The sequence below is a fragment of the Lepus europaeus genome, chromosome 9 (assembly GCF_033115175.1).
Source record: "Lepus europaeus isolate LE1 chromosome 9, mLepTim1.pri, whole genome shotgun sequence".
In the NCBI taxonomy this organism is placed as follows: domain Eukaryota; kingdom Metazoa; phylum Chordata; class Mammalia; order Lagomorpha; family Leporidae; genus Lepus; species Lepus europaeus.
This window is the reverse complement of record NC_084835.1, coordinates 72,315,654-72,343,649: the sequence shown is the minus strand read 5'-3', so window position 1 is coordinate 72,343,649 and position 27,996 is coordinate 72,315,654. Positions and strand designations below refer to the sequence as shown.

Below are 27,996 nucleotides of genomic sequence, written 5' to 3'. Positions count from 1 at the left end.
TGGGATGCCGGCACCACCTTACTCTTATAGTTTCCAGAAGCAGTTTATTTGGAAAGACTGGCAAAGGTATAGAAACCTGTTTGCAGAAGTGTTACTCTGAAAGCTAAATCATATTTAGAACATGTTAAATTTGTTTTTAATATTTTCTTTTACAGAGACAGGTCTTTCATCCCACTGGTTCAACTTTTCAAATGGCCAGAACTGGGCCAGTCAGGAGCCAGGAGCTTCTTTCAGGTCTCCCACATAGATGAAGGGGCCCAAGCACTTAGGCCATCCTCTGCTGCTTTCCCAGGCCATAAGTAGAGAGCTGGATTGGAAGAAGACCAGCCACAAGCAGAGGCTTAGTCAACTACGCTACAGCACCAGCCCCAACAAAAGTAATTTTGAACCTTCTGAGCAAGTAATTTTACATTCCATTACTAGAGAGAGCTAGTGCTATGGAAAAGATTTTTTTAGAGGTCAAGAAAATTATTAGAACAGCTCATTTTAGAAGTAGAAAAGCCAGATAAAGCCTAGGTAGGAATCTATAGTAATGTTAGAACTTGAGACTGTAGCGGATAGGGACTAGACTGACGCCAGGAGGTTATGAATATAGCGTATTAGAGAAGTCCGAGTCTTTAAAGTCCAGCCTGAGTTTCTCTCAAATATTTATTTGAAAGTGTTAGGAGGGATAGAGATCAGTCTTCCATCCACTGGTTTACTCCCCAGATGGCTGCAAAGTCCAGGGCCAGGCTGAAGACAGCTTCTTTTGGGTCTCCCCAAAAGAGTGCATGGGTGCAGGGGCCCAAGTAGTTGGGCCATCTGCTGCTTTCCCAGGTGCATTAGCAGGGAACTGGATGGGAAGTAGAGCAGCTGGGACTTGAACCAGCACCCATATGGGATGCTGGCATTGCAGGCAGATGCTTTCCCCAGGCAAGTTAAAATTTTAACTGCTGGCCGGCGCCATGGCTTAACAGGCTAATCCTCCGCCTTGCGGCGCTGGCACCCTGGGTTCTATCCCGGTTGCCCCTCTTCCAGGGCAGCTCTCTGCTATGGCCCGGGAAGGCAGTGGAGGATGGCCCAAGTGCTTGGGCCCTGCACCCCATGGGAGACCAGGAGAAGCACCTGGCTCCTGGCTTCGGATCAGCGAGATGTGCCGGCCACAGCAGCCATTGGAGGGTGAACCAACGGCAAAAAGGAAGACCTTTCTCTCTCTCTCACTATCCACTCTGTCAAAAAAAAAAAAAAAAAAAAAATTAACTGCTGACAAATCAGCTCCTCATCTCTGAAATGGAGCTTTAAGACTTTGGGGGGGGGGGGAGGCGGGGTGCACCGTGGTGTAGCGGGTAAAGCCACTGCCAGCATCCCACATGGGTGCTGGTTCGAGTCCCAGCTGCCCCACTTCTGATCCAGCTCCCTGCCATGGCCTGGGAAAGCAGTGGAGGATGGTTCAAGTCCTTGGGCTCCTGGCTGCCACAGCTCTGACCATTGCAGCCATCTCAGGTGTGAACCAACAGATGGAAGACCTCTCTCTGCCTAACTCTGCTTTTCAAATAAATCAATCTTTAAAAAAGTTTAGAGGGTGTTTACTGTCACATATCACCACAGTCTGTAAGTTTCCTTATCCTAAATCCTAATTGTTTAAAAGAAAGGTCAGTGGACCAGGGTCCTGAACATTGTTTTCTCTCAACTCCTACTTCTGTTGAGTGGTACTTACTGTATTGTTAAACGCTGTGGAAAATCCACAATCCTCTTGTGTGCTATCGTTACCCCCTTTGGAATATTATTCCGAGTGCCTGCCCCTCTAGTGAGAAGAGCTGAACTATAGCTCCAGTAAATCTCATCCTTTCTCTTCAAACAGGTGGTTCCGCCAAGGTCCAAATCCGTACAGTGGAGCCCAGGACTGGATCTACTCCGGCAGCTATTGGGACAGAAACTATTCCAATTTGCCTGACATTTATTAAAGTGGCAGACAAGTCAGGGTGTTTGGCTAATCTACAGATAAGTCTTAAACCTAGGTTTTTAAATTTTTTTCTTGGTTTCTACTCATCTTTTAAAAAAAAGTCTGCTCATGAGAGAACATGCATTTCACCCAACAAAAGTAGGGCACATGGTGATGATGAAGGCCTTAGGAGAGATGCATAACTTTGCTATCCAAAACAACTTATTTGGAAGACTGTTTTATATAGAGGTAAGAGTGCTGGAGACTGCGCTTTTTATGGTTGCTGTTGCCATATTTCCTGAAGGTTTATACCCAAATGTAACTTGAGCTTTATGGAATTCTATAGCAATCCCAAATCAAGTTATTTTGAATATTTTTATGCTGTCATGCTTGAATGTTTTAGATATAACTTTGACGTGTTTAGAATTCTTCTATACAACGTTCATGTGCTCAAATGTAGAGGTGATGTCATTTTGTAAACACTACAATAAGATGGCTTTTGTTCATACTAACCTCTCCATTTTAACCCTTACTGCCTCTAAAAAGAAAAGATTAGGATTTTCCTATCAGGATTACCTAAACTGGACAAGGTGTTTCATTTACTTAGTGTTCTGAATTCACTTTTATAATTTCTGAAATCAATGAGTTAAAATGTTTAAATTGTACATGTTTGAATTGAAAATATGTATAAAATCTAGCCATTCACAAAATATTCTAAACATAGGTTTATGACAAAGCTTTTTAAATGCTTTAGCTTCCAGTGGCAGATGCCCCCAGAGAAAGTGAGCCGCACTCGTGTGTGTGTGTGAGCATTCAACTGTTATGAAAGGAGGTCTTGTGCATTTCAAGTTTGCAAGGTACCTGTGTACTTAAATATGTATGGAGACCGACTGTACAGTAGTTTTGCCCCTTTAATTGGGGTATACTAATCTAATCTTGTAGTATTTATCCATCCAACCCCCAGATTGAGATACTGCTCCCAGGGGCCTTAGGTAGTTGCCAGTTAAGTTATTTTAACGCTGTCTTGAAACTAACCAATGTTTGAAATAATCTACCTGATGCTAAATAAAGGCTTTAGAATGTCCATCCAAAGTGTGGTTTCTTAAAACTTAAGGGGCAACATGAGTGCATCTGAATACTATTCTGAGACGTGTCCTTGAGGTGCCACCACCCCAGGGCTAACCAGGCACTTAGGTACTGGGTGATGCCTCTCTGGTAAGTACAGAAAATGCTGGTGCTTCCCAGATCTCAAAGGACTTACAGCCTCCTGGGTTTGGTGGTTTGAATACCTCCTCACTTAAAAAATGAGAACCCTGGATTTTATGCTTGCATGAAGTTTATTGATACATTACGCTTGGTGGCAGACTCCACCTTGCAGGTTGACTCAAATGGCGTCATTTTCAGCATCTGTTAGGAAGAATATAAACATTGAAACTTTTAATCTTGGGAGCTCAGCATCTGAGTGCAAGATCAGTGCTCTTACTTACCTGTACTTTTGTATTAGGGTAACTCTAGCATTTCCTGCTGAAAACAGCCCTACTCAAAGTCTACTAAGGTATTTTCAGAAGAGTTGTGTTAGAATAACTGGAGTACTTGCGCCTGCCAATGAATGAAATCCAGACTTTTGCCCGTCTCAGACTATTTGAAGTAATTCAAATTAAAGTGTCTAACATGTAACTTCTCTCCCTGCTTCCAGTCCATTTTCCACATAGACTCGGGCTGAGGTTTTATCTGGCTCTGTCATTGCGCTGCTTACAACCCCTCTCCACCTTCATTTTTTTTGACAGGCAGAGTTAGTGAGAGAGAAAGGTCTTTCTTCCGTCGGTTCACCTCCCAAAAGGCCGGAGCGCTGCACCGATGCGGGTGCAGGGCCCAAGGACTTGGGCCATCCTCCACTGCCTTCCCAGGCCACAGCAGAGAGCTGGACTGGAAGGGGAGCAACCGGGACTAGAACCCGGAATGCTGGTGCCGGCCAACACCTTCATCTTTTGTTACCCTCCTTCCAGCCAGGCTCTCAGCTCATACTCAGGTGTCAGTTTACACGCGACAGGAACACCCACTAGTTTCCCATACAGTACCTTGTTCCTCACCGTTGTCCACACGTGCGAGGAGGGATACCAGCTTGGGTGAATCAAATATTTCAAAATGATTAGGAATGCTAAAATCACTCTATCTACAGTTAATTCTAGCTGTTTCCAGCTCATCCCCACACCTTTGATATGCCAGCTACATTTCTTTTCCCGTTTTAAAAATCTACCACAGCACTAGACAAAGAACCAGGAACTCAAAGATGATTGGTTCATGTACTGGACATCAAATCCCTGGTATAACACCCATTTTTAGTAACCGGTGGTTAAGTTGGAGACAATAACCACATATTAGCTTATATCCCAACTCATTACCTATTAGTTCAGTTTAAATATCTCATTCTCCACGTCAACAAACAAATGCTGAAAACTCAAGACCCACATATTATGGTAGGGAAATTTACCTACCAGTTTTAAGTTTCTTTTCTGCGAACATGGGCAGTAGTCACAGTAATTTCTCCAGCAATACCATAACTTCCAAAGGGAGTACGTTTGTCACCAGATCCTGAACCTTTTTTAGCTACATCTTCTACTGGGAAAGCAACAGAAAGAAAAACTGGGCTTTGTGGCCTGGGGACGTCTTTTCCACTCGTAGGAGGACTAGCGTTCTGGGGATTTGGGGTGTGCTTCTGGAATTTTTGATCTGCAGGAACAGCAATGGGTACTTGTACTGCAGCGTATCTCTTCATGGCATCTGACTGTGAAACAACAGCATGTCCAGGAAGAGGTTTCCAATCCTGAGCCTCCTGAACATTGGAACCTACTAAAATAAAAGGTGGGGCACTGGTCGTCTTGCTGTCGTCCATCATCACATAAGTTGGAGAAGTAACTTTCGGTGGATGCTGCAGAAACTGTGGATCCTTAGGATTAGATAAATAGAGGGTTGCTTGGGGGAAAGGCCCAGGTGCAGGTGGCGGTGATGGGCGGCTTTGTTGATTCATATCAGTTAGACAATAAAGGGTCCACATGTTAGAATATGGTGGTGGTTGTCCTGCTTCGCTTGCTGCTATTGCTATAAAAAAAACACAAAATTTGCAGGCATTAAAGGTTTGGTCTCTGTATCAGGCGCTATGCACAGTAATGTCTTTGTAAACGTTTTTATATACAAACAGTCGTAGTAACGTGTGCCATAAAGCATGCTATAGAGAGGACTATGTAAATTGTGTCTGGTAACGTGAAGAGAGATTCTCTACAGTTGGAAAATGGGAACAGTGTAATGGTGATGGCAGATGGCAAGGGCACACGACCGATGGAGCAGAAGTAGCAACCTCATTCTAAGCGGCTGTTTCCAGGCACCTGAACCTCAGACATGGCTCCTGTGGCAGCCTCAGAGGAAATGGACAGTTAACAAAGCTTTCAGCTCTACCCAAAAATCAACTTAAGAGTGTTAAGCTACTAAAAGGAACGTTAATCCATCTGTGTAATGTTTTTTCTTTCCTAAGGAAATCAGGTACTAGGCGGTGTCTTGGACCCTGGCCCTGCACAGCACCATTATCCCCCACACATACTCTAGAACTCAGTGCCCCAGAAGGCACTCCCTTTAGGCGAGGCTTGAAATCCTAGGTCCTGGGTGACAGTAAAAGGCTGCTCAGTCCCACAGCGTTAAGAACAGAGGCCCAGGAGTGCTGTCACTCTGCTTACACAAGGAGTCTGCAGTGCCCAGTGTCACTTGCCTATTGAAGGCAGTGCTGTCTCAGAGCCAGGTCCTAGGAGAAAAGCTCCCTCGGGAGGAGCGCCACTGTGCCCAAAGGGGCCACTCACCCTGATGCAGGGAGGAGTTATACCAGACGTGATTTAGCGGTGTTTTCAGTAGCTTGAGACACTTTCAACTCCTTTTTTCAAAGCTTAGTTTAAAAAGCCCAGTCTTCAGTGTGTGTGTGTGTGTGTGTGTGTGTTTTTTTTTTTTTAAATAGAGTTTGATAACTCAATCTGGGTTTTCTTGTTAAATATCTCAAGTGCTGAGAAACTCCATTCTACTGTAACAACAATTAAGTACCTGGAAACAGTGACTTGGTCTGGAAGTGCTGCTTAAGCCACGAGGACAAAGCCAGTCTGCACGCTGCACTCCCAGCACTGACCTCTGCGTTCCCACTGTGCAGAATCCCTGTCACACTGCCAGCCAGAATTTGGTCTTTAGTCTTAACACCTGCTTTGGTAACACTTGTTGATCATTCTAACTGGCCGGAGTCAAGAGTCCCTGCAACAGGAGTGGGGGCATTGGCTCCCGCACGTTCCTTGCCTCCCTGAAGAGAGGGGGCCTCGGCAGTTACCTGCCAGATAGGGCAGGAGGGTGGGCAGCCAAAATGCCATAAATAGATGGTGCTGGAGGTCACAGTCTGTGGCCCAGGACAACACTGGTGGTAGGTCAGCTGCCAAGACAGCAGCTTCATCTGGGCACCTGTTGGGGAACTGATGGAAGGAAGCCAGCCATCTGAACTGCACGGAGTATCACGTGCCAGGCTCTGCTTTCTGTCGCTGCCACCTCCCTGCTCCCCTGCACCACAGAACTTGGACTTGACCTTCCCTCTCTCCATACAGCTATGAAGCTGCTCCCTCAGCTGCAGGGAGCCCCCAGGCAGGAATAAATGCTTGCTCCAGCACCCCAAACCTGGTTGTAGGGCTCTGCTGACCCGGTGCGAAAGCAGTCAAACACACCACCATTTCTTTGGCTTTTTAAATGCCACAGCCTACGTAAATGCAGTGCTGTAGTTGAGTTTACATTCACAAGTGAGAAATTTCACACAATACTCCCTAATGACAGTTTTGCCACAGGAATATTCAGATCACATTTTTTTTGTACCTGACAACAGGCATATATATATATATATATATATATATATATATATATATTTTTTTTTTTTTTTGACAGATAGAGTTAGAGAGACAGAGAAAGGTCTTCCTTCCGTTGGTTCACCCCCCAAATGGCCGCTACGGCCGGAGCTATGCCGATCCGAAACCAGGAGCCAAGTGCTTCTTCCTGGTCTCCCATGCAGGTGCAAGGGCCCAAGCACTTGGGCCATCCTCCACTGCCTTCCCAGGCCACAGCAGAGAGCTGGACTGGAAGAGGAACAACCGGGAGTAGAACCCGGTGCCTATCTGACAACAGGCTTTTAATAATATATTTAAAATATGACATGTCCAGGGGGCTGGCACTGTGGCATAGTAGGCTGAGCCTCCACCTGCAGCACTGGCATCCCATATGGGCACCAGTTCAAGTCCCAGCTGCTCCACCTCCAATCCAGCTCTCTGCTGATGCACCTAGGAAAGCACAGAGGATGGTCCAACTGCTTGGGCCCCTGCACCTGTGTGGCAGACCCAGAAGAAGCTACTGGCTCCAGGCTTCACATCCGCCCAGTGCCGACTGTTGCGGCCATTTGGAGAGTGAACCAGCAGATGGAAGACCTTTCTCTTTGTCTCTCCCTTTCTCTAATTCTGCCTCTCAAATAAATAAATTCCTTAAAAAAAATTATATATATTATATAAAGTGTCCCAAAACACTAGCACAGAAGTACTGGATGACCAAACTTTGAGGCCAGCCTTTCAGGAGGTTACTTTAAAATCACTCACCTTAGAGTAAAATTTCAAATACAGCAAAGCCTTTAAATGGGTTTGGCATTTAAAAACACTACTGAAAATAAAGACCTTGGCCAATCTGCATCTAGCCTACCTAGATGGTTCCCTGAAATACCGTGCCGCCTGAAACGCAATTTGTAGTTGTGTAACATCTAATTCTCTTACCTGGCTTCATCAAACCTGTTCCTCAGGTGAGACTTCCCCTTCTGGTTCCATTTCTGGCTCCGGGAGACCTTCTGGAGCAGGAGGGAAGGGGCCACTAGATGACTTGACAGGTGCACCTGAGCGCTCAGGTCTGCCCTCTGCCCCCCAGGGTGCAGAGTTCTCCCTGGACTCCTGCCCAGTACTGCCAGGGTCTACGGACATCATGTCCACTTCCAGGTGCAGAGATTTCGCGGAGCCTATTCTGATAAAGCTCTCTGCATCCGGGGGTTCTGCAGGTCCCTCGGGCTGACCTCTCAGAGAGGCGTCAGAGAACGGGACTGTGTGTCCTGAGGAGTCGTATTTCTCCTCCTCCAACCGTGCACGTTTGGCAGGCTCTCTAGGCAGGCCTGAGGCTGTCTTGGCTACTACAGGTCTGGGACTAACTGGTGGTGACTGCTCATTTCCTTTAAGACAAGCAACTTGATCGGTAAAAGGAATAACTATTTGTTCTGGTATCTGTTCGATATAAACAACTCCTTCAGTCACAGGCTCATTGTTATATATAGATGATATATGAACAGCTGATGTAATCTCAACATCGGCCTGCAAAGGGACCTCAGGAGCAGGAGGTTCTTGTTCACCCTGCAAGGGGTATGAGGAAGCCGTTGATGGTTCAGCCTTACGGTCGTTAGCTTTAGAACCCAAATCTACCTGCACGGATGTCTGGCTCACAACCTCCACTGTTACCACCTCTCCAGAATACACGAGAGAACTGGTCACCTGGAGCTCTTCAGCAGCCTCCGAGCCCAGTACCTCCTCAGAGACACCAGGCATACTTGTGGCCACATCCACCATTAACACTTCAGACTGATCAGAACGAACAGATGAAACGTTACCTAACATCTGAGCAGCAAACTGAGCTGGGTCAGCTGGCACATAGGCAAACTCTGCTGGGACGGCTGCTGGAGATGGTGATGAGGGTGGGGTGGTGACCTTAGGGGTGGTGGGTTTGGAAGGACCACGCGCTGCTTCAGGCATCTCCTCAGGCTCTGTGAGCTCAGCATGAACTGATGGAAACTGGGTGGTTTTGTTGCTGTACTGCGGTCTAGTTATATTGTCCTCCTCTGTGTCTGTCGATTTTTCCATCCGTGTAGGTTCTTGGGAAACTACAGATGTTCCTTCTCGCTCTTTTAGGCATCCTGGTTTCTTCTCTTGTGTCGCTCCTTCTGACCACTTCTCCACTAAAAATACCAGCCAGATGCATTAATTAGCATTAATTAAAAAAGGATTTTAAAGAAAGCAACAGGTTGAACACTCAAATGTCAATGTCAATAAATCTTTGCTTATTTCCCAACAGCTCTGATGCAATGTGGGTTAAAGTCTTCCTGTGTTTCCAGGACCCTCAGAAGTGACAGTAAATAGCACAGTAAAAAGATGACAATTAGATACCACCCTAAGCCATCCATACTGGGGGAAGGATCGTAACTTTAGAAATAAGGGAGGTGAAAACCTGCATGGCAAAAGCTCCTGATCCAAAGTTTCTACAAAACCGAGGAAAGGAAGAAATAAATAAGAGAGGCCAACTTGGACAATAATCTGGTCTCCAGCTGCTGTCATAATAAGTTAACGAAAGAGACTGTCAAATTAATAAAGGCATTGCTCAGTGTAAGAAAGTCAGCACATGAAGATTAGCTTGATGAACTGGCAAACTGGGAGACTATCAGCTTTTTTACATTAGGGAATGTCATATCGTCTCACTTAAAAATGATGGTCCTGCTGTCAGAGTGGAATCATACGAACCCAGCTTAAGATGATAGGAAAAGGGGGCCGAGTCCAGGCGTGGCCTCTGGAATCCTCAGGTCCGAGGAGACTTCCCTCGGGCTGGGAGGTCACGGGAGCTGACCTCCAGGAAGTCCTAAAGCGGAAAAACTGCCGTGAAGTCCCTGTGCTTGGCACCTGGGCACCTGTCCAGCCACCTTGGTTGTATCTCTCACCGAGTTTTCATGCCTGCCACTGAGGACTTTCTCAAATTATTTCATCCCGTAATGCAATCTGTGGGCAAGGCAGCATTTGCTTTCCAAGAGTGCTTTGCTTCTAATCAAGAATTTGTTTGGAGATGGGTTTTCCTATCTTCAGCTGCTTCCCAAAGAACACAGGAAAACCTGATTTCTTAAAACACATGAAAAAATGATTTAAAATTCAAGTTAAGTGTCTAATTCTGGAACTGACACCAAGTCAAAAGCTCAATACAGAGGAAAGTTCCAAAAAGACCAAAGAAGAAAAATCTGGTACCTCTCTCTACTTAGAACAATAAACTCTTTGTAATCTTCTCTTCAGAAAGCCCCCCAGACACAATTTAGCAAAGCCTCACCCATGCTTACATTCCAGTGCTTAAGCACAGAGACGTTAGGCCGAGACCTCAGCTCACATTCAGTAGAGGAGACGACAGGTACGCAAATATTGCATGGAAAAAAGTACAAGTATCTAATAATGGTACTGACCAAGATCTTAGGAGCTGACACCACATAATGGGAAGAATCCGATTTAAACAAGCCTGACCTTGCTTAAGATACAGAAAGGTACAAAAAAAATCGCTCCAGCCAAACCAGAAAAAAGCCAGGTAAGCCATGAAATCATAATTCTGCTTGAGTCCATTAGAGCTGAGGTCGTAAGTGACGTGACTCCCCAGAGGTACCAGCCCCTCCAAGGAGAGAAGGGACAGCAAATGTTCCAGCTGTGGCAGGGCCCAGAGCCAAAGGGCTGTGGTCAGACCAGCTGGTGAGGAGGCATCAAGCCAAACACTTAACCTCCTGGCAATGACAAACGTGGGCCAGGCTGGGGACTGCACACCTAGGAGGAGTTCACACAAGCAGTTTTCCACAGGCCTCACACGAAAGCTGGAGGTAGGGTAGAAGGCCAGAGAGCGAGATCCCACACCAGCATCAGACAAGCGTCCTAGCTCAGCAGCACAAACAGGAAGCGTGGCTCGGGACTGACCACAGATCTGGGAGTTTAGCTGCCCTGAGGATGAAGGGCAGCAATGCTGAGAAGGCCTCACCCACCACCAGGTACCCGGGGCCACTCCAAACACCAAGGAACCTCCTGCCTGCCCACCGGCCCAGCTGGCCACCACCAGGCAAGGGGCGAGAGCAGGGAGAGCCGCCTGTGTGGGGCAGCTGTGGCACAGGGCCCCACACCGGGATGAGGCCCATGGGTCAGTGAAGGGAAAGAGCGCGACTCCCTAACCAGACCGACCTCCCCACGCCCAGAGCAACCCACTCAAGGCCTCTGGGACACTGTTTCCTGTAAAGTCCACTCCCAGGAGCCTTCAAGAACCAAAGCAGCCTAGGGCGTGGATTTTGGCAACCCCTTGGCCATCTGCAGAGGCCAACACTGCTGCCCGCCGCCCCCTGGCAGCAGCCGTGTGCCCTCTGAAACGCATCTCCCTCCCGGGTCTGTCATAACTAAAATTTTATCTAGGGGGAGAATCCTGGGGTTATATCGAAGAAATTAAATACTTTAAAAAGACATTTTATGCGGTCAGCATAGCAGGTTAAGCCACTGCCTCCTACATCTCAGTATCCCAATATGGGCGCCAGTTCAAGTCCCAGCTGCTCCACTTCAGATCCAACTCCCTGCTAGTGTGCCTGGGAAAGCAGTGTGTGCAGGGGAGACCCAGGTGGGAGCTCCAGACTCCTGGCTTTGGTCTGGCCCAGGCCTCGCTGTTGTGGCCATTTAGGGAGTGAACGGAGGATGGACAATTTTTGTCTCACCCTGTCTGCAACTCTGCCTTTCAAATAAATATTAAAAAAAAAAAAAATTGAAAGAGTTAGTGTGAGAGAGAGAGAGAGAGAGAGAGAGGTCTTCCATCCAATGGTTCACTCTCCAATTGGCCACAACACCTGGAGCTGTGACGAAGCCAGGAGCTTATTCCGGGTCTCCCATGCAGGTACAGGGGCCCAAGGACTTGGGCCATTTTCTTCTGCTTTCCTAGGCCATAGCAGAGAGCCAGATAGGAAGTGGAGCAGCGGGGACTAGAACCGGCGCCCATATGGCATGCCAGCATGCAGGTGGCAGCTTAACCTGCTACGCCACAGTGCCGGCCCCAAATAAATAAATCGTTACGGGGGGGGGGGGGGGGGGCAGTGCCTTTTGGTCTCTGCCTTTTGGTCTCCAAGTCCCCTGTTAACTAACAATCATTCTGGAAAGTAACGTATTTTAATTCTGAAACAGTAAGAGTTTAGTCGGGTAATTTACTTTGTTTTCCTTCCTACAGCTTTATCTGTGCTGGCTCTGGCTGAAATGCTCAGCCGCCTGCCTCACCTGTAAACTGGGGGACAGTTCTAACCTCGGGAGTGTTGGTGGCGACTGCATGAATAGTGCGCCTGGGAGTCCTCCATAAACAACTCAAAGAAAAGGGGAAGGAACCAACACCACCCACTGAAAAACACAGACAAACACATTTTGGAAACTTGTTATCAAATTACAAACGAAAAGCCTTAACATGTTTAACTTTGCTTTAAAATTAAATTGGTCATTTCCTCAACTGGGTGGTAAGACCCAGGGTGCCATTTTCTCCCTCCTGTGTAAAAACACATGTAACTGTCTGCACATGCCTGTGCGGCACAGGGACATCTGCTCAACAGGGGCTGCTGTGATAATGGTGGGCCCATGAGACACTGTCTAGCAACGTCACAGCCATTGTAGCTTGTGCAAATGCACTGGTATTTGTACAAACTGTCTCATGCTGCATTTAAAGGAATGCATCTTGTTACACGACACAGAGCTGAACAAGCTGTATACTCACCACACACATATGTATATCTGAGTATATTTTGAAAAGATGTATTTCAATTCAAAAAATTGAGTCTAGATATCTCAAACTTTCACAGTGTATATGAAATACAAAGCATTAGAGTAACCATTTGGCTGTTTAGAATATGTAAGACAGTGTTTGCACATAGATACATACTAGTTACCACCATATACATACATACATACATACATATATAAATCTATATTGAGTTCCTCTTGGTGCCTGTTTTAAGAATGGCAAACAGCTGCTCTCTGATGTTTTAGTAAGTCCAATAATTGCGGGTTGTAACCCTGAGATAATGTTTGTAGCAGGAAACTTTTTGAAATTAAATTGTAAACTAGGTTTGCTATGTAGGGTTGAGCTGACCTATCTTATGAGGATTAACCCACTATCACTTAAGTGATCTGATTCTACTTAACAACAACAACAAAAACTGTACACATTCCTACAGCTAGGAGCCTAACTAAAGGCATTCCCATTTGTACAAGTTCCTTTTGAAGTATAATCAGGTGATTCAAACTGGTAACTTGAAAACTCATTGAAAAACCTCAGTTTTTGGAGGAACCAATAAGATAATGAGGTAAATTCCAAGTATATCACATTTCTCAGAATAGCCAGAACTCGTGGAGATGGGGGAGCCATGGGGCCCATAATTTGCAGGGGAATTTAAGGAAAAAGGCAAATTCCAGCACTGAAAAGCAAGTCGGAAAGGTATTAGAGACCAGAAGAGATGGAGCAGAATAAGTGGGAGACAGGAGGCCACGTACGGCCTGCAGGGGGGAGCTCACAACAGCGCTGGACAGGCTTGGAGGCTGTTTGGCACACAGTCTAAGTTTAAAACAGGATTCCAACCATTCCGTGTTGAACACCAGACAGTGAGAAGTAGGGATCCATCTATCTTCCTCCTTTCCCTGACCCCCATTCACCAATCATTAGCTGTGCTTCTATTATGTGACAGACTGAGACATCAACACGGAATAAAACCTTATGGGGGCCAGCACTGTGGCACAGCGGGTTAACACCCTGGCCTGAAGCGCCAGCATCTCATATGGGTGCCGGTTCGAGACCTGGCTGCTCTACTTCCAATCCAGCTCTCTACTATGGCCTGGGAAAGCAGGAGAGGATGGCCTAGGCCCTTGGGCCTCTGCACCCACGTGGGAGACCCAGAAGAAGCTCCTGGCTCCTGGCTTCGGTTCGGCACAGCACTGGCCATTGCAGCCAACTGGGAAGTGAACCATCGGATGGAAGATCTCTCTCTCTCTCTCTCTGTATAACTCTAATAAATAAATAAATCTTAAAAAAAAAAAAAAAAAACTAAGAAGACCACAGCATGTGAAGGACAGAGGCACACAGCAGGTGACCACATGACAAGGCACTCAGTACAGTAGGTGCCTTGGCTTTTAGGTCATTTACACAGCTTTGGCAATAAGAGGAGGCCGGTGGGAAAGTGGCTAGTAATTAGGGCTGCAGGAGGTGGAAAGCAAAGACAGTGGCCAGAGTGGGGGGAACCAGCATCCAGGCGTAGCCCAGGTGGCATCTCCCCCGCCACACCCTCTGCCTCGGCTCTCCCCCTGCCTCCCCAGCTCTACCAGCTAACGCCCTGGGCCTGGTGGCCACGTGGAGTGACACCAAATGCAAGACACCTCTCTGGCTCATTCCCCTCTTCCTCCTCCCACATCTCCCTGGATCACCATCACCACCACCACCACCCCACATTTCTACCCAACCCAACTCTTCTCTCCCAGCTTCAATGAAGGCCAAAGAAAGAGTGGGTGGCATGGCAGACTCTCTACCTCTGCCTCAAACATCCTAAATGGGTTTGGGGCCACAGGCACGCAGCCCCAGGTGACAAAGCACTCATGCTCTTGGACCCTGCCTGCTCTGTTTTAGATCTTCTTTCTAGCAGTTTGACTAAGATGTTTGTTCCACAATAGTATTGTTTTCTTTGTATTCAGCATGCTCTGTTCACCAGACTTCTGGAATCCGTAAGCTGGTATCTCTTAAGGCAGACTGGGGAAACTCAGCCACCATTTTTCAAATACTACTTCCTTACCATTTTCTCCTCCTGCAACTCCGATAACACTATCAGCTATTTTGCAATGTCCTAAATATGTCTACTGTGTTATACTGCTTTTCTCTTTGCTTTAATTTGGTTGTCTATTGGCCTGCTTTTTAGTTTCCAATTCTGTCTTCTAGTAGTCAGCCAATATGTTTTTAAGCAATTACAGGATAACCATTTGTTTCTTATTTTATGGATTTGCAACCTCTCAAAGTTTTCTACCTCTTTGCCTATCTTTTCAAAACATTAATCACAGTTAATTTTCAGTCCTCACATAGTAATTCTACTGTTTGGCTCTTCAATTGGTCATCTTCCATTAAGTATTTTATGTTCTATTCCTTGATTACGAGTCATTTCTTCCTGCTTACTGAATGTCTAGTAATTTTAAAATTTATTTGAAGGGCACAGTGACAGAAAGGGACAGAGAAAGATCTTCCATCTGATGGCTCACCCCCCCGACCAAATGGCCACAACAGCTACCTGGCTGGACCAGGCTGAAGCGAGGAGCCTGGAACTCCATCCAGGTCTCCCACGTGGGTGTTTGTGGCTCAACTATTTAGGTCATCTTCCACTGCTTTCCCAGGCACATCAGGGTGCAGACTGGAAGCAGATCAGCCAGGACTTGAACCAGTGTCCCCATATGGGATGCCAGGATCCCAAGCATGGGTTAAAATGCTACACCACAGGGCTAGTGCTGAGGCATAGTACTTTAAGCCTTAGCCTACGGCACCAGCATCCCATACAGGCACCGGTTTGTGTCCTAGCTGCTTGCCTTCCAATCCAGCTCTTTGCTAATGGCCTTGGAAAGCAGTAGAGAATGGCCCAAGTGCTTGGGCCCCTGAACCCACATGGGAGACCCAAAGGAAGCTCCTGGCTTTGGATTGGCCCAGCTCTGGCTGTTGCAGCCATTCGGGGAGTGAATCAGCAGATAGAATCTCCATCTATAATTCTGCCTCTCAATATTTCAAAAATAAAATGCTACAATGCTGGACCCAGATGTCTGGTAATTTTCAATTGCATGCTCACAATCATGATGCACTGAAGAGGCTCTATTTTCTTCTAAATGGTATTGACTTACTCTAAAAATGGCAGATCAATTTGATCCTTTTGAGACTTGGTTTTAGATTTTGTTAAAGTTAGCATATTTCAGGGCCGGCGCTGTGGCACAGCGGATAAAGCCGCTGCCTGCAGTGCTGGCATCCCAGATGGGCAACAGTTTGAGTCTTGGTTGCTCCACTTTGATCCAGCTCTCTGCCATGGCCTGGGAGTGAACCAGCAGACGGAGGACCTCTCTCTCTGCCTCTGCCTTTCAAATAAATATATCTTAAAGAAAAAAAAAAAAAGTCTCTTCATTTCTGTTAGGCCCAAACTGAAAAACTCCCAACACTGTACCACTTCTGAAATCTCTACTTGGATTTCAGTCTCCCAACTAGTCTCTTCTGCTCACACGTGAGCAGCCTAGAAGTTATCCAAAAACAATATCCTAGGGAATTTTTTTTCTTTGCTTACTTTTGGAGGGCTTTCTGAAAATGCCTCTTCTCTGGTACTCTCACCCAAATCTCAGCCACACTGGCAGCCAGAAATGCTATTACCTCTTCCCAGGCAGACTTCCACTCACTGCTTGGGCTCCATTGCGCCGCACAAGAATCGGAAAAACGCCCTCTGGGCGAAAATCAGGATGAACATGGAGCTCAATTCCTATGAATCCCTTCTCCCAAGAATCCAGGCACTGACTTCATTTTATTTACTTTTCCTAGCCTGTATGGTTGTTTTTGATAGGAGGGCAAGTCCAGTATCAACTACTCCATCACAGCTGAAAACTCTCCTCCCATGAATTTCACCTAGCACAACATCTGGCAAATTGGCCAATTCGTGTTTCCAGAGGATGACGAACAGCATCAGTCTGGTGCATGAGGTCTATGAAGACATGAAATATGAGAGAGGATGGCAAAGGTAGGACACACTCAGAGCTGTGCATGCCTCCTGTGGAGCGATCAGAATGTCCATACCGTTACTCAGACAACCGGCAAGGGTTTACTTTCTCTAATTGATCTCAGCTGCATTAAAGTACTCACTTATGGCAGAATTGACTAGATCTGAAAAATACCTTCCTTCCCAGTTTAAAGGTCTCTTGTTTAGTTATCCTCGGGGTATTGCTCCTTTATCAGTCCCTCCCTCTTCTAAAGAGACCCTCGGTGCTGGAGTGAGCTCTTGTTCTGATACTGTCCTTTTTGCTGGCTGCTCATTGCTTCTGGTATAATTTTAACTCTGGTCTCGGACCTTGCTGTATTCACTGCTTCAGTGTTGTGCAGAGTGCGCCCCATTTGCTTATCGAACTCAAGGAACAGCAGATTCCCTTCCAGACCTGGTCCTCTGCAGCACCTGGCCATCCACTGTAAATTGTATCCTCAAGTGGCATGCTATGGTCTCTAGCCCTCTGCTCACTTTGCCTAGCCCCGCCCCGATTCCTTGCCAATCACTTGGACAACCCAAAATTATCTGGACCCACTAAAAGCCACACCTAGGCCACAGGAAACCAGCAGTAGTATATTTCAAGCCCAGTGAGTCCCCATGATTTCTATTACTTCAATGTCTCTCATTCAAAAAACATTTACAAAATGCCTGATACAAAACAATTACTGCGGTTTGTTTCAGCTCTGATGGAGTAGTTGATACTGGACCTGCCTTCCTATCATAAATCACCATAAGAGCAGGTAAAGTAGGGAAAGCTAGGTAGGTGCTGACTGTGGTGTATGTTCCATGCAGCGCGCTAACCACACAGTGTCACTGAGAGGCAGGCAATCTAGAGTACCCGAGAAAGCAAACAACAAGCCTTCTGCTTGGGTTTGAGGGCATTCTCAGAGAACCCGCCTGCCTTCCTTAGCCGCAGTTTCTACCGGACTAGCACCTTGTAGGCTCTACCGCCACCCTCCACCCCCAAGTCCCACTGCCAACAAGGACTGTTCATTTCCCTTTCCTTTCCAAGGGGAACTGATTTCACATCCTCTCTCTTTTCCTCCTCTATGGCTTATGTATAATAAACATTTGAATCTTTGGCTCTGAAATCAAAATCCAGCTCTGGAAACTTCAAGAAAATCATCTGCTAACAATAACAGGCTTCTGCAAACTCCAAAGTGCTAGCTTGCTTACCATGAACTTCAGAAACTTAACACTGGGTAGTGACATCCTTGCTCCAAGCTATATCTGCCTTTCTCATAAAGCAAATGAATGCTTCGACAGGTAGAGACCAACAGAGCAAAGACTGTTAGGAGTCATCAGAAATTAAAGTCTACTAATTTAATATTTTTCGAAAGTATCACTATGACACCAAAGACTTTGGATTTTATGACTACCAAAGTTTCCGGGTAGTAGATTGATATACCGACAGACAGACCCACCCTACAAATAAGACCCAAGGGGTTCTTTCCCCATGTCTTGACTGTCTTCCAGGGTTCCTGACCTCAGCTTGGCAACCTGACTTCATTTCCCCCATTTTTTTCCATCTCCTTCCCAACCGGATGCCCTCTCCCTTAATCCTGACCCCATGTTTCTGCTCATTACTCTGACCCCTATTTTTTTACTATACCAATGACCCAATGATTTAGTTGGCCTTCCATAGTCTAAACCATTCCTCCAATTGATTAATCTTACTGTAATGGAAAAAATACAATGGACCTAAGCTTCCCACCACCTATACCACCACCAGGAAATCAAAGTTCTTCTAAATTTAATGAAATTCTTACCTTGGTACAAACTGCCACAAATGCAGGGCTTAAGAAATAAAAGAGTCATTTTGGTATAATACCCATCCCCATTTAGGGAATCGGGAAAGTTTCATAGTAGTGCCAGAGTCTCACTATTTGAATATGAAGAGTCCTAAGACAGACATATTCCTTGTTTAAATATGAATGGTTATAAGGATGCGCAGCCAATTATAAAAATAAAGCCTAGCAACAGAATTTGGCACCAGAAAAACTCAAGACAATGTTATGAATACTTTATATGAATAAGTAACAGTGATCTGCTTAGTTGCCTTGTTACTGCACGGGAATTTAAACTGAACGCAACGATCAGCAGCAGCTCAGGACTGCACTTACTAGCATGTGGCCAATCCAGGCATGTCCAGGATCAATTAGAAAAGCTCACAGGGTGACCGAGAGGGGGATCCAGGTGACTAGGTCACCTTGATGATGCCAGAGACGTGGCTACTGCTTACCTCTGTTGGCAGCCAGGGTAGGGCTGACACTGGGCGGACCCAGTGAGGCTCAGAGGGATGGGAGGTGACACGGGGCTGATATCAGCTGCTTGTCAGAAGGGGAAACACCTGCCCTCTTCAGGCGGCAACAAGAGGAGAATCAGCACTGTCTGGGCTTCAGGCGCAACACAAGACGGTAACAAGGGAGAGAGAAAAGCATGGAAGACGACAGCACTGTCTGGGCTTCTGCGCAACACAAGACGGTAACAAGGGAGAGAGAAAAGCATGGAAGACGACAGCATGGAAAAAGGGCTCCAACTCCTCTCTAATTCTTGAGTTCAAGAATCTAAGGTTTGTCCAAAGGGATGCTAAAATGTCATTCACTCCGTGCTGGGAAGAGCACGGTCCTAACCAATTCCTTCATAGAAGCATAGACGCTATGTAAGCACTCCCAAGTCTCATACTGCTCTCGAGTAAAACTGCATCAACTACTTCATGAGGCTGTCTGAACGGACAGAATCATTTAAGTGTCCAGAACAGTTACTTCATGAGTATTAACTTCATTCCCTTCCTCCTCTTCCTAAGCATACACTAAGTTGTGGAATTTAAGAGGACGGTTTTGCCTTCATACATCACCCGAGTTTCTAACAATCCCAACAAGTACCGACTGATTTGGACTAATGAGGAAACTTTCCAGAGGACACAGAGAAATGCAGGGCGGGGGGAGGGGGACAGCTGTCCTCGAGTCACATGTCAGCGAGGAGATCTTGAGCCAAAGTTCAGAAGAACGTGAGGCGGATCCAAGGAAGAGCTTCCCAGCATGAGCTCCTTAGGAAACGGGCAGCTGTTGGACAGATGCCACAAAGACGGCCCTGGGTGGAGCCAGTGATCATCCATCTGAAGACACTAGGCTCCGGAAAACAGAGAAACCTGACAGCAGACAGAGAAGAAGAGTTTGCTTCCATGTCTTACTCTTTTTCGTCCCCCACTGGGAGATGGGTAAACACTACTGTTCCTATGATGAAGCCTACCAAAAATGGCTCACTTTTCAGGAAAGAGTCCTACAATAAAGTGCTTACCGAAAGCAAATGCTGTGTGCAGGCATGTTCTTATCAACACTTTCCATGCATACAGACAGCTAAGCAGGAATGCTATTAGGCAGCAAACCAACCAGTTTGGGAATAATTTCAGAGAATACAACATTCCCACTAAGGCTTCTTTAAAGCATACGTCTTTCATGTTCATATCTGATACGCAGGATGGCAGGTAGGTTTTCCCACATCACTGAGTGCTAACACCTGGCGCTATCTTTAAGCTGACCTTGCCTCACACCTAAGAGACTAAAAGACTAGAATAAGGGTCAATAGATTTAGTTTTCAAATAGTTCATTTCCCCATCTTGCAAGTCACTGAAGTCCTGGGAACACCTTTATCCTTGGGGCTAACAGTCAAACATGTAGGGTATTATATGTATCACTATCCACATAGAACTGGCATCAACACAAGGGAAGATTTGGATGAAAAAAGGCATACCTGTTACATTTATATTTCTGCTGTGGAGAACTGAACCACCATCCAGCCAAACTGACCCAGAACTCCCTCAAGAACAGCAGTTGGGAAATTAAGCCAGTTGAAGGTAGGCGGGTATCACTCAAGGGAAGAAACGCCCTACCAAATGGGAATGTTACAGTGCACGTGTAGCCCCAGTACATCTCTCTCTCTCTAGCCCAGAGTAATGCTTTCCTGGGTGCAGGTGGACTCATTCAGTGTCTACAACAGAACCAACCACCATCTGTCCAGAGAGAAACCACTTGGGACAATAAAAAGCAAACAAATTAATCAAACTGATTAACACTGATTAGACATCAACATTGAACTCTATCCTTGTATTTTCTAGCTATACCTTCATGAGACCTTACAATCTTCCCAATAAACTAGAACCACAGTTTTCCCAATAATATTATGAGCTTATTTTCAGTATTATCTGCTTGCCATGCCAATCTCCTTAAAGCAGCAGTATCTCACTCCTTACCTCCAGTGAAAGTATACTGCTCCACTGGTTTTGTTAAATCTATTTTCAACCCTGAGATTCAAAAAAGTGAACTCAACTGGACCAAAATCTGTATTTTAGTCTACCTGCTAAGTCAAAGGGCAGATAAATTCTTCAGTAAACAAACTGAGCTCAAAGCTGCCAGTTGCCATCCACCATGAAGATCCATGAGCTTTATCACAATAGGCTGGTGTTGGAGTCGACTGTCCTCCAAAGCTCATGTGCTGCAAGCCTGGACAGCAGGCAGATCTTCAAGAGCCAGGGCTTTCTGAAGCATCACCTCCAAAGGGATTCAGGTAGTTTTTTTTTTTTTTTTTTTTTTTTAAGATTATTTTAAAGGCAGAAATAGAGGAGACAATCATCCATCCACTGGTTCACTCCCCAAATGGCCACAATGGCTAGGGCTGGCCAGGCTGAAGCCAGGAGTTTCTTCTGGGTCTCCCATGTGGGCGCAGGAGCTGAAAAAGTTGGGCCATCTTCCACTGCTTTCCCAGGCACACCAACAGGGAGTTGGATCAGAAGTGGAGCAGCCAGGACTCGAACCAGCCCACATGGGATGCCGGCACTGCAGGTAGAGGCTTAACGTTCTACACTACAATACCAGCCCCTAATGTTAGTTCTTGCAGAACTGGGCTAGTTTTCATGAGAGTGAGTAATTAAGGGGCTGTTTCACCATGTTGTGATACCGTGTGTAGGGGTTGGAGGGTGCTGACACAAACACCAAATAAGCCTCTTTATATCTCATCCAGAATCAGGTATTTTGTTATGGCAACAGAGAACAGACCAAGGCAACCACTCTCAAAAATGCAAGCCTGTGTACTCCAACTTTCAAACACAGCAACTGGTACAGAGGAGACAAGTACAAAGACAGCAACTGTGATCGCTTTGGAAATTAGGCTCATGAGAAGGGGAAGGATGGTTAATGTGCTGCACTCGTTTGTACGTACTCCTGGTAACAGCAAGTACCAGACCTGTTCGCTGGGGTGAGCCGAGAACACCCTTAGGTCCCTGCAGGGAAGAAGCCAGACAACAGGTATTCCAGAATCATGGCACCTCCTTCTTCAGCCCTGCGGATGCTGCCCCTGGCTGTGCTAAACATTGCTCCCTGTTTTAGATGTCCCTTTCACTGCAGATCCAAACCCTCATGATTTTTACATTTTCCTAGGTCATACTCCTCATTTCTCTCTATGTTGGTTATCTATTAATATCACCAAAAGTGATACAGAATAAAAGTGGCTGACAATGCACCAAATTCTACCTTTTCATTCTCTTATCATTCCAAAACAATAATCAGCCAATGTAGTAAGAATTAGTTATTTCCCCCACTGGACTTCACACACACTGTGTGAAGAGCTAGTTCTTGCCATTTTTTTAAAGGATTTATTTATTTTATTTGAAAGTCAGGGTAACAGAGTACAGAGAGAGACAGAGAGAAAGATCTTCCATCTGCTGGTTCACTCCCCAAACGGCTGCAAAGGCTGGGGCTGGGCCAGGTCGAAGCCAAGAGCTTCCTCCGGGTCTCCTATGTGGATGCAGGGACCCAAGGACTTGAGCCATCCTCCACTGCTTTCCCAGGTGCATCAGCAGGGAGCTGGATCAGAAGTGGAGCAGCCAGGACTCAAACCAGTGCCCATGTGGAATGTTGGCACTGCAGATGGTGGCTTACCCCACTACACCACAGCGTTGGCCCCCCTTGCTGTTCCTGTAGACATGTGAGCCTGTGGCTGTCATTGGTCATAACTGCTCTTGCTTATAATGCTCTTCCCAAATTTTCCTGATGTAAATTCTGCCTTATTTCTCCTATTGAAACTTTTCATTACTCCTGTCAACTTAGTTTCCTGCTGTCATGCTCACAGGGTTTTTACCACACAACAAAATACAACTTTCTTCCATGCGTACACTGAGGACTATATCGCAAAGTCTCAGGCCAGAGACCGCTGGTTACTGAAAAATGTCTCTCTCCATAGAGACACTGTCAGAGCAGAAAGTACGGGCAGGACATCAAATTGATCTGTCCACCAGCCTGAACTGCCGTGAAACTATCATGGGAAAAAACAGAGATATTAGCATTTTCTTAAAAAAAAAATTGTCTTCCCAGTAGTGTTTATACAGGTTGAGTATACCACATCTGAAATGCCAAGGACCAGCACTCTATCAGATTTCAGAGTGTTTTGGATTTTGAAATATCCACAAAGACCTTACCAGCTAAGCATCACTTTTGAAAAACCCGAAATGCTCCCAAATCTGAAACTTTTATTTAATAAATATAACTTTTATTTAATAAATATAAATTTCAAAAGTACAACTTTTGGATTATAGTTTTTCCCCCCAAAACCACCCTCCCACCTGCAAACCATCCCACCTCCTACTCCCTCTCCCATCCCATTCTTCATTAAGATTCATTTTAATTATCTTTATATACAGAAGATCAACTTAGTATATACTAAGATTTCAACAGTTTGTACCCAGACACACAAAGTATAAAGTACTGTCTGAAGACTAGTTTTACCGTTAACTGGCATAGTACAACATATTAAGGATAGAGTTCCTACATGGGAAGTAAGTGCACAGTGACTCCTGTTGCCTATTAAACAATCGACACTCTTATTTATGACGTCAGTAATCACCCAAGGCTCTTGTCATGAACTGCCAAGGCTATGGAAGCCTCTTGAGTTCACATTGAGCACCATTTTAGAGCTCATTGTGGATTATGGATTTTAGACTAGTGAAGCTCGACTTGTACAACTTTCCTAAGCAAGGTATCTCATTATAATTTAAGTATTGCAATGAAATTCAATTTTTATAAATTTCATCACACTTCTTTAAAGACAGGCACATTGGGAAAAGGCTGAGTCACAGTTTACATTAAAGGCTCATACGTGTTTATTGTACCAAATGGTTAGCAAAAGATGCCCCCCTTATTTTTTTTAAGATTTAGAATCTTCCAAAATGTTAGTCCTTAGGTTTACTAAAAATAAATCCTGTGAGTATTTAAACAGAAAATGTTTGTGGGAGTCAGAATTGCGGTACAGCAAGTTAAGCCACGGCTTGTAACACCAGCATCCCATATCAGAGAGCTGTTTCAAGTCCTGGCTGCTCCACTTCCAATCCAGCTCCCTGCTGATGCACTTGGGAAGGCAGAGGAAGATGGCCAGAGTACTTGGGCCCCTGCCATCCACATGGGAGACCCAGATGGAGTTCAGGCCTGGCCATCTGGGATGTGAACCAAGAGATGGAAGCTCTCTCCTACTCTGTCACTCTTTCAAATAAACAAATCCTTTAAAAAATTTTTTTTAAAAAAATATATTTGTTGGGGTGGGCATTGTGGCATAGCAGGTAAGTCCATGCCTGCGATGCCAGCATCCCACATGGGCACCAGTTTGAGACCTGGCTGCTCCACTTCTGATCCAGCTCCCTGCTAATGTGCCTGGGAAAGCAGCGGAAGATAGTCCAAGTACTTGGGTCCCTGCAACCACATGGAAGACCAGCAGGGAACTCTGGGTTCCTAGCTTCAGCTTGGGCCAGCCCCAGCCATTTGAGGTGAGTAAACCAGCAGATGAGAAGATCTCCGTCTCTCCCTCTCTGTAACTCTGCTTTTCAAATAAATAAATCTTTTATATTTGTGAGCATGTCAGCCCCGGTAGCCTAATGGATAAGGCACTGGCCTCCTATATTTGTGAGCAACGTTCTGAAGTTTGAACGTATGTTAGTAATGATGTAGTCTGTAACAAGCATAATTAAAACTATCATCCCTTACGGAACTTACCTTTAATCTGATGAAATCTTTTAACCAGATCTTTTATATCCAGAGCTGTATTCCCTGCAGGAATAAATGTAGGAAATCAAATATAGACACAGAATTTAAAATGCTTTCTCTTTCAAAGCCATACATACGTCATCTAAAGCAGTCACTAACCTTCTCGAAACACAATAAGTTCTTTAAAATACACGGCTGCAAACTGGGTGATGTTTGGCGGATTGGTTCTAAGAATGGCTCTGCTAACTCCCTCGAGCAGAGTCTTGAGGCCATAGGGTACGACAAGTCTGGGCTTTGAAGAAATCATTGTGGCAGGATGTCTGTAATCTCAACTATAATGGAGAAAAAGCACAGTCTTATAAACAGTCTATCCATCTACTAAAATATTTTTAGGAGTTAACTATAGTTTCCATAACAAGTCTCTTCCATTCAAATCACCGGCTTTTCTAATCTCCAAAGGGCTAATTCTTGATGGTAGTTTAAAAGAACGTTCCACTCTAAACAGTTTACAACATACAGATGAACGATCTAGTACTCTCAACACAACGCATAGGGGAGGCCTCACAGGACTCCCAGGATCATCATTAAAAGCAAAGAACAAAAAGCCAACCAAACAAAACCTATTTCTGTAAAATTCAGTAAATATTCTGGGCAGCACCATTTTGAGAAGACAAATTAAGCTCACGTCTGTGCTTCCCAGCACAGGGCTCCGGCCCGGCTTCTCTGTACATTTTATCAAAGAGTTACACAACAGTGTTTCTGTGTTCCTCGAAGTGTAGCCTGTCATGCCAATGCATTTCTGGCTTTACACTTAGTTTTTAACAATAATCAGAGCAGGCATTAACTTATTTTTCATAGTATTGTATCCCCCACCATCATAAGCACTTCTTTTCATAAGTCTTATTTTCCTGGAGCGGCCCCTCCTGCATTTCTGGCTTTTAAGTGGTACTAAGGGTATCATGTAGTCCAATTTGCAATCTCAGAACAGTAGAGGTTGCCACCCAAAATTGTGTATCAGTGAACTGTGTTCATAGAGAAGTTTTTTGAAAGCTTATATATCTACAAAAGAGGAAAATTTAAAAAGGATATCTAATCAAGGGTAAGGGGCAAATTATGGTAGGAAAACAGGGAGGAGTTAAGGCAGGCAAGGTTAGCATCGCAGGGCAGGGCCTTCGCTTTGACACAGATGCCTCCCATTCATCCCGAGCAGCTAGCACGAAACGGAAAACCGGTGGTTTAATGACTCAGGTTGTCTGAGTTTTCACTTCTTTTTCTTTTTCAATCACGGACTTGGGAGAATGACATCTGCTCTGGTCCTTATAGAGAGAGCCGTGTGACATAACGAGCCATGTCCTCAGCCACATCCCTGCAGCACCGAAGGAGGAGTTTCACGGGGCTAAGTGGCACCTTTCAGTTACAGCAATATGTAAGGGGCCATCTTCCAACAAAACGCAACTCACGTGGAACAGCAAAACGGTATGTATTTTAAAATGCGGCCTAGTCCCGGTTAGGGTGCCGGATTCTGTCCCGGTTGCCCCTCTTCCAGGCCAGCTCTCTGCTGTGGCCCGGGAAGGCAGTGGAGGATGGCCCAAGTGCTTGGGCCCTGCACCAGCATGGGAGACCAGGAGGAAGCACCTGGCTCCTGGCTTTGGATCAGTGCAGCGGCTACTTGGGGGATGAGCCAACGGAAGGAAGACCTTTCTCTCTAACTCTGCCTGTCAAAAATGCATCTCCTCTTCCCAAAGGTCAGGACAAAATGAAATCTGTATTGCTAAAAGCAAACTCTTTGAAAACCAAGTATATGAACTCCTTTAATGGAAGCTTCTATCAGAATATCACTCAACAAGAACTTGATTTAGGTAAACCACCTTTTAAACTGTAGTGCAACCCTGCCAGAGCCACATGCTTAGCACTAAAGGCACAGACAGTAATAATTATGTATGACATATATACACTTTTATACTTCACATATATAAACTCTTACAGTACCCCGGTGTAGGCAAATGGGCTTCCAAATAGGCTACCAGGCCTCAGATGGAACAAATCCACTTTGTGTAGGCAGCCTGGGCTCCCAGCTGGGGAGGGGGAGGGGGCTAACTCCCCCTGGGTGGAGGGGTGGAGGTAAGCTGTGCCCTAACTCCATTTGGGACCCTGTAGGGCGGACCAGGGATGCAGAACCACCTTGAGCAAGAAATGCGGCTTATAATGAAAACACAAAAAGAAAAAGACTATACAAACGGGTAAAATTCATAGTCACAAATACACATTGTTTCAAAGTGACAGCTTGGGGCCCGCATTTGGGCCGTGGTTGAGACTCCCACATCCCACATCAGGGTGCCTGGGTGGGCTCAAGTCCCAGCTCTGTTCAGATTCCAGCTTCCTGCTAGTCTGCACCCCGGGAGGCAGTGATGGCTCCACTGTCTGGGTCCCTGCCACCCGTGGGAGAGATCCGATGGAGTTCCAGGCTCCCAGCCGTTGCGGGCATTTGCGCAGTGAACCAGCAAATGGGAGATTTAACTCTCACAGCCTTTCAAATAAACTGAACTTTAAGAACAGCTTAATAACTCTTCCCAAATCTTTCCAGAGTACTCGCCAAAAACTAGACGGACAATGGTGCCCCGCCCACTCGTAAACTTCCCTCCCCGCCCGCCCACCCCCCCCCAGCCACAGGTGCAATGCCGTGAGCAAGGAAACGGTGAGCCCACGGCGGAGGACGCGCGTGGGGGCTGCGGCGCGGCACCCACCGCCACGCCCTGGGCTCCGCTCTGTGCCTGCTCCGTCCTTCGGCCAGCTCCCCTCGCGGAGAGGACCGGGAAATGCGGGAGACCCCGGGGGTGTGCAGAGAAGGAAGCGGGCGCCGCCCATTGGCGCCGCACTCGCCAGCCCGCCCCACAGGCGCCCCCTCACTCCGGGGACCCCCGCTTTCCCCGACACTTGAACCTCGAGTCATCTCTCCCAACTCGAGAGACGCGCCCCGAGGTGCCCACCGCCTGCAGGGGCCGCAGGCGGGGTCCCCACTCCCGACCCTCCCCCACCTTTTTCTTTCCGGCTACGCTCTAACGAGCTTCCTCGTTGCCCCCTTGCCGGCGGCTCCTGTGAAACCGCCGCCTCGGCGGTGCCTTTTATAGCCCCGGAGACGTCACGGCGTGCGTCACAAAGCCCCGCCCCCTCCCGGGAGCCTCCGGGCGTCACGAAAGAAGGCGGGGCCCCAGCGGCTCCCTCCAATAGGGGACCGAAAAGGACAAAGGCCGGAACTCGGCGCGGAGGGCGGAGCCCTTCGCCCTTCTGTTGGACGCCGAGGGTAACTGGCGTTTCCAAACGGCTGGCCGGCTCGGGGCGGTGCCTCGCCATGTTTGGTCGCTGGGTGTAAAGAACTGGTTTGGCAGGACAGAGAC

General features: G+C 46.4%; 2 protein-coding genes across 7 annotated transcripts in view; one reads left to right on the top strand and one right to left on the bottom strand.

The window, feature by feature from the left end:
* The window catches only part of OSBPL1A (oxysterol binding protein like 1A), a 229,282-nt gene extending 226,277 nt beyond the window's left edge, over positions 1-3,005 (top strand). For all 5 annotated transcript variants that reach the window (XM_062201480.1, XM_062201482.1, XM_062201484.1 and 2 more), the window contains one exon: positions 1,841-3,005. In XM_062201480.1, the coding sequence (XP_062057464.1) occupies positions 1,841-1,943 (103 nt within the window). In that variant the 3' untranslated portion in view covers positions 1,944-3,005. The remainder of the gene's footprint in view (positions 1-1,840) is intronic.
* Positions 3-27,690, bottom strand: CABYR (calcium binding tyrosine phosphorylation regulated). Of its 2 annotated transcripts, none has more exons than XM_062201487.1 (6): positions 27,637-27,690; positions 24,761-24,933; positions 24,611-24,664; positions 8,622-8,966; positions 4,417-5,020; positions 3-307 (listed from the first exon to the last, which is right to left on the bottom strand). In XM_062201487.1, exons 2-5 carry the CDS (start codon positions 24,906-24,908, stop codon positions 4,422-4,424), a joined length of 1,146 nt encoding a protein of 381 aa, XP_062057471.1. In that variant the 5' UTR covers positions 24,909-24,933; positions 27,637-27,690; the 3' UTR covers positions 3-307; positions 4,417-4,421. The 2 variants fall into 2 exon arrangements, with proteins under 2 accessions (XP_062057471.1, XP_062057470.1); XM_062201486.1 differs by lacking the exon at positions 3-307 and adding an exon at positions 3,080-3,328.
* Positions 27,691-27,996: the final 306 nt, after the last annotated feature.

Bases quoted from the DNA above. Each gene is read 5' to 3' on its own strand.
- CABYR (XM_062201487.1), bottom strand. From the start codon at position 24,908: ATGATTTCTTCAAAGCCCAGACTTGTCGTACCCTATGGCCTCAAGACT. The intron at 24,665-24,760 runs GTTAGTGACTGC...TTATTCCTGCAG, and splicing joins ACTTATTGTGTTTCGAGAAG to GGAATACAGCTCTGGATATA. The intron at 5,021-8,621 runs GTAACGTTTCAT...TTTTTTTTATAG, and splicing joins GTTTGCTGCTCAGATGTTAG to CAATAGCAGCAAGCGAAGCA.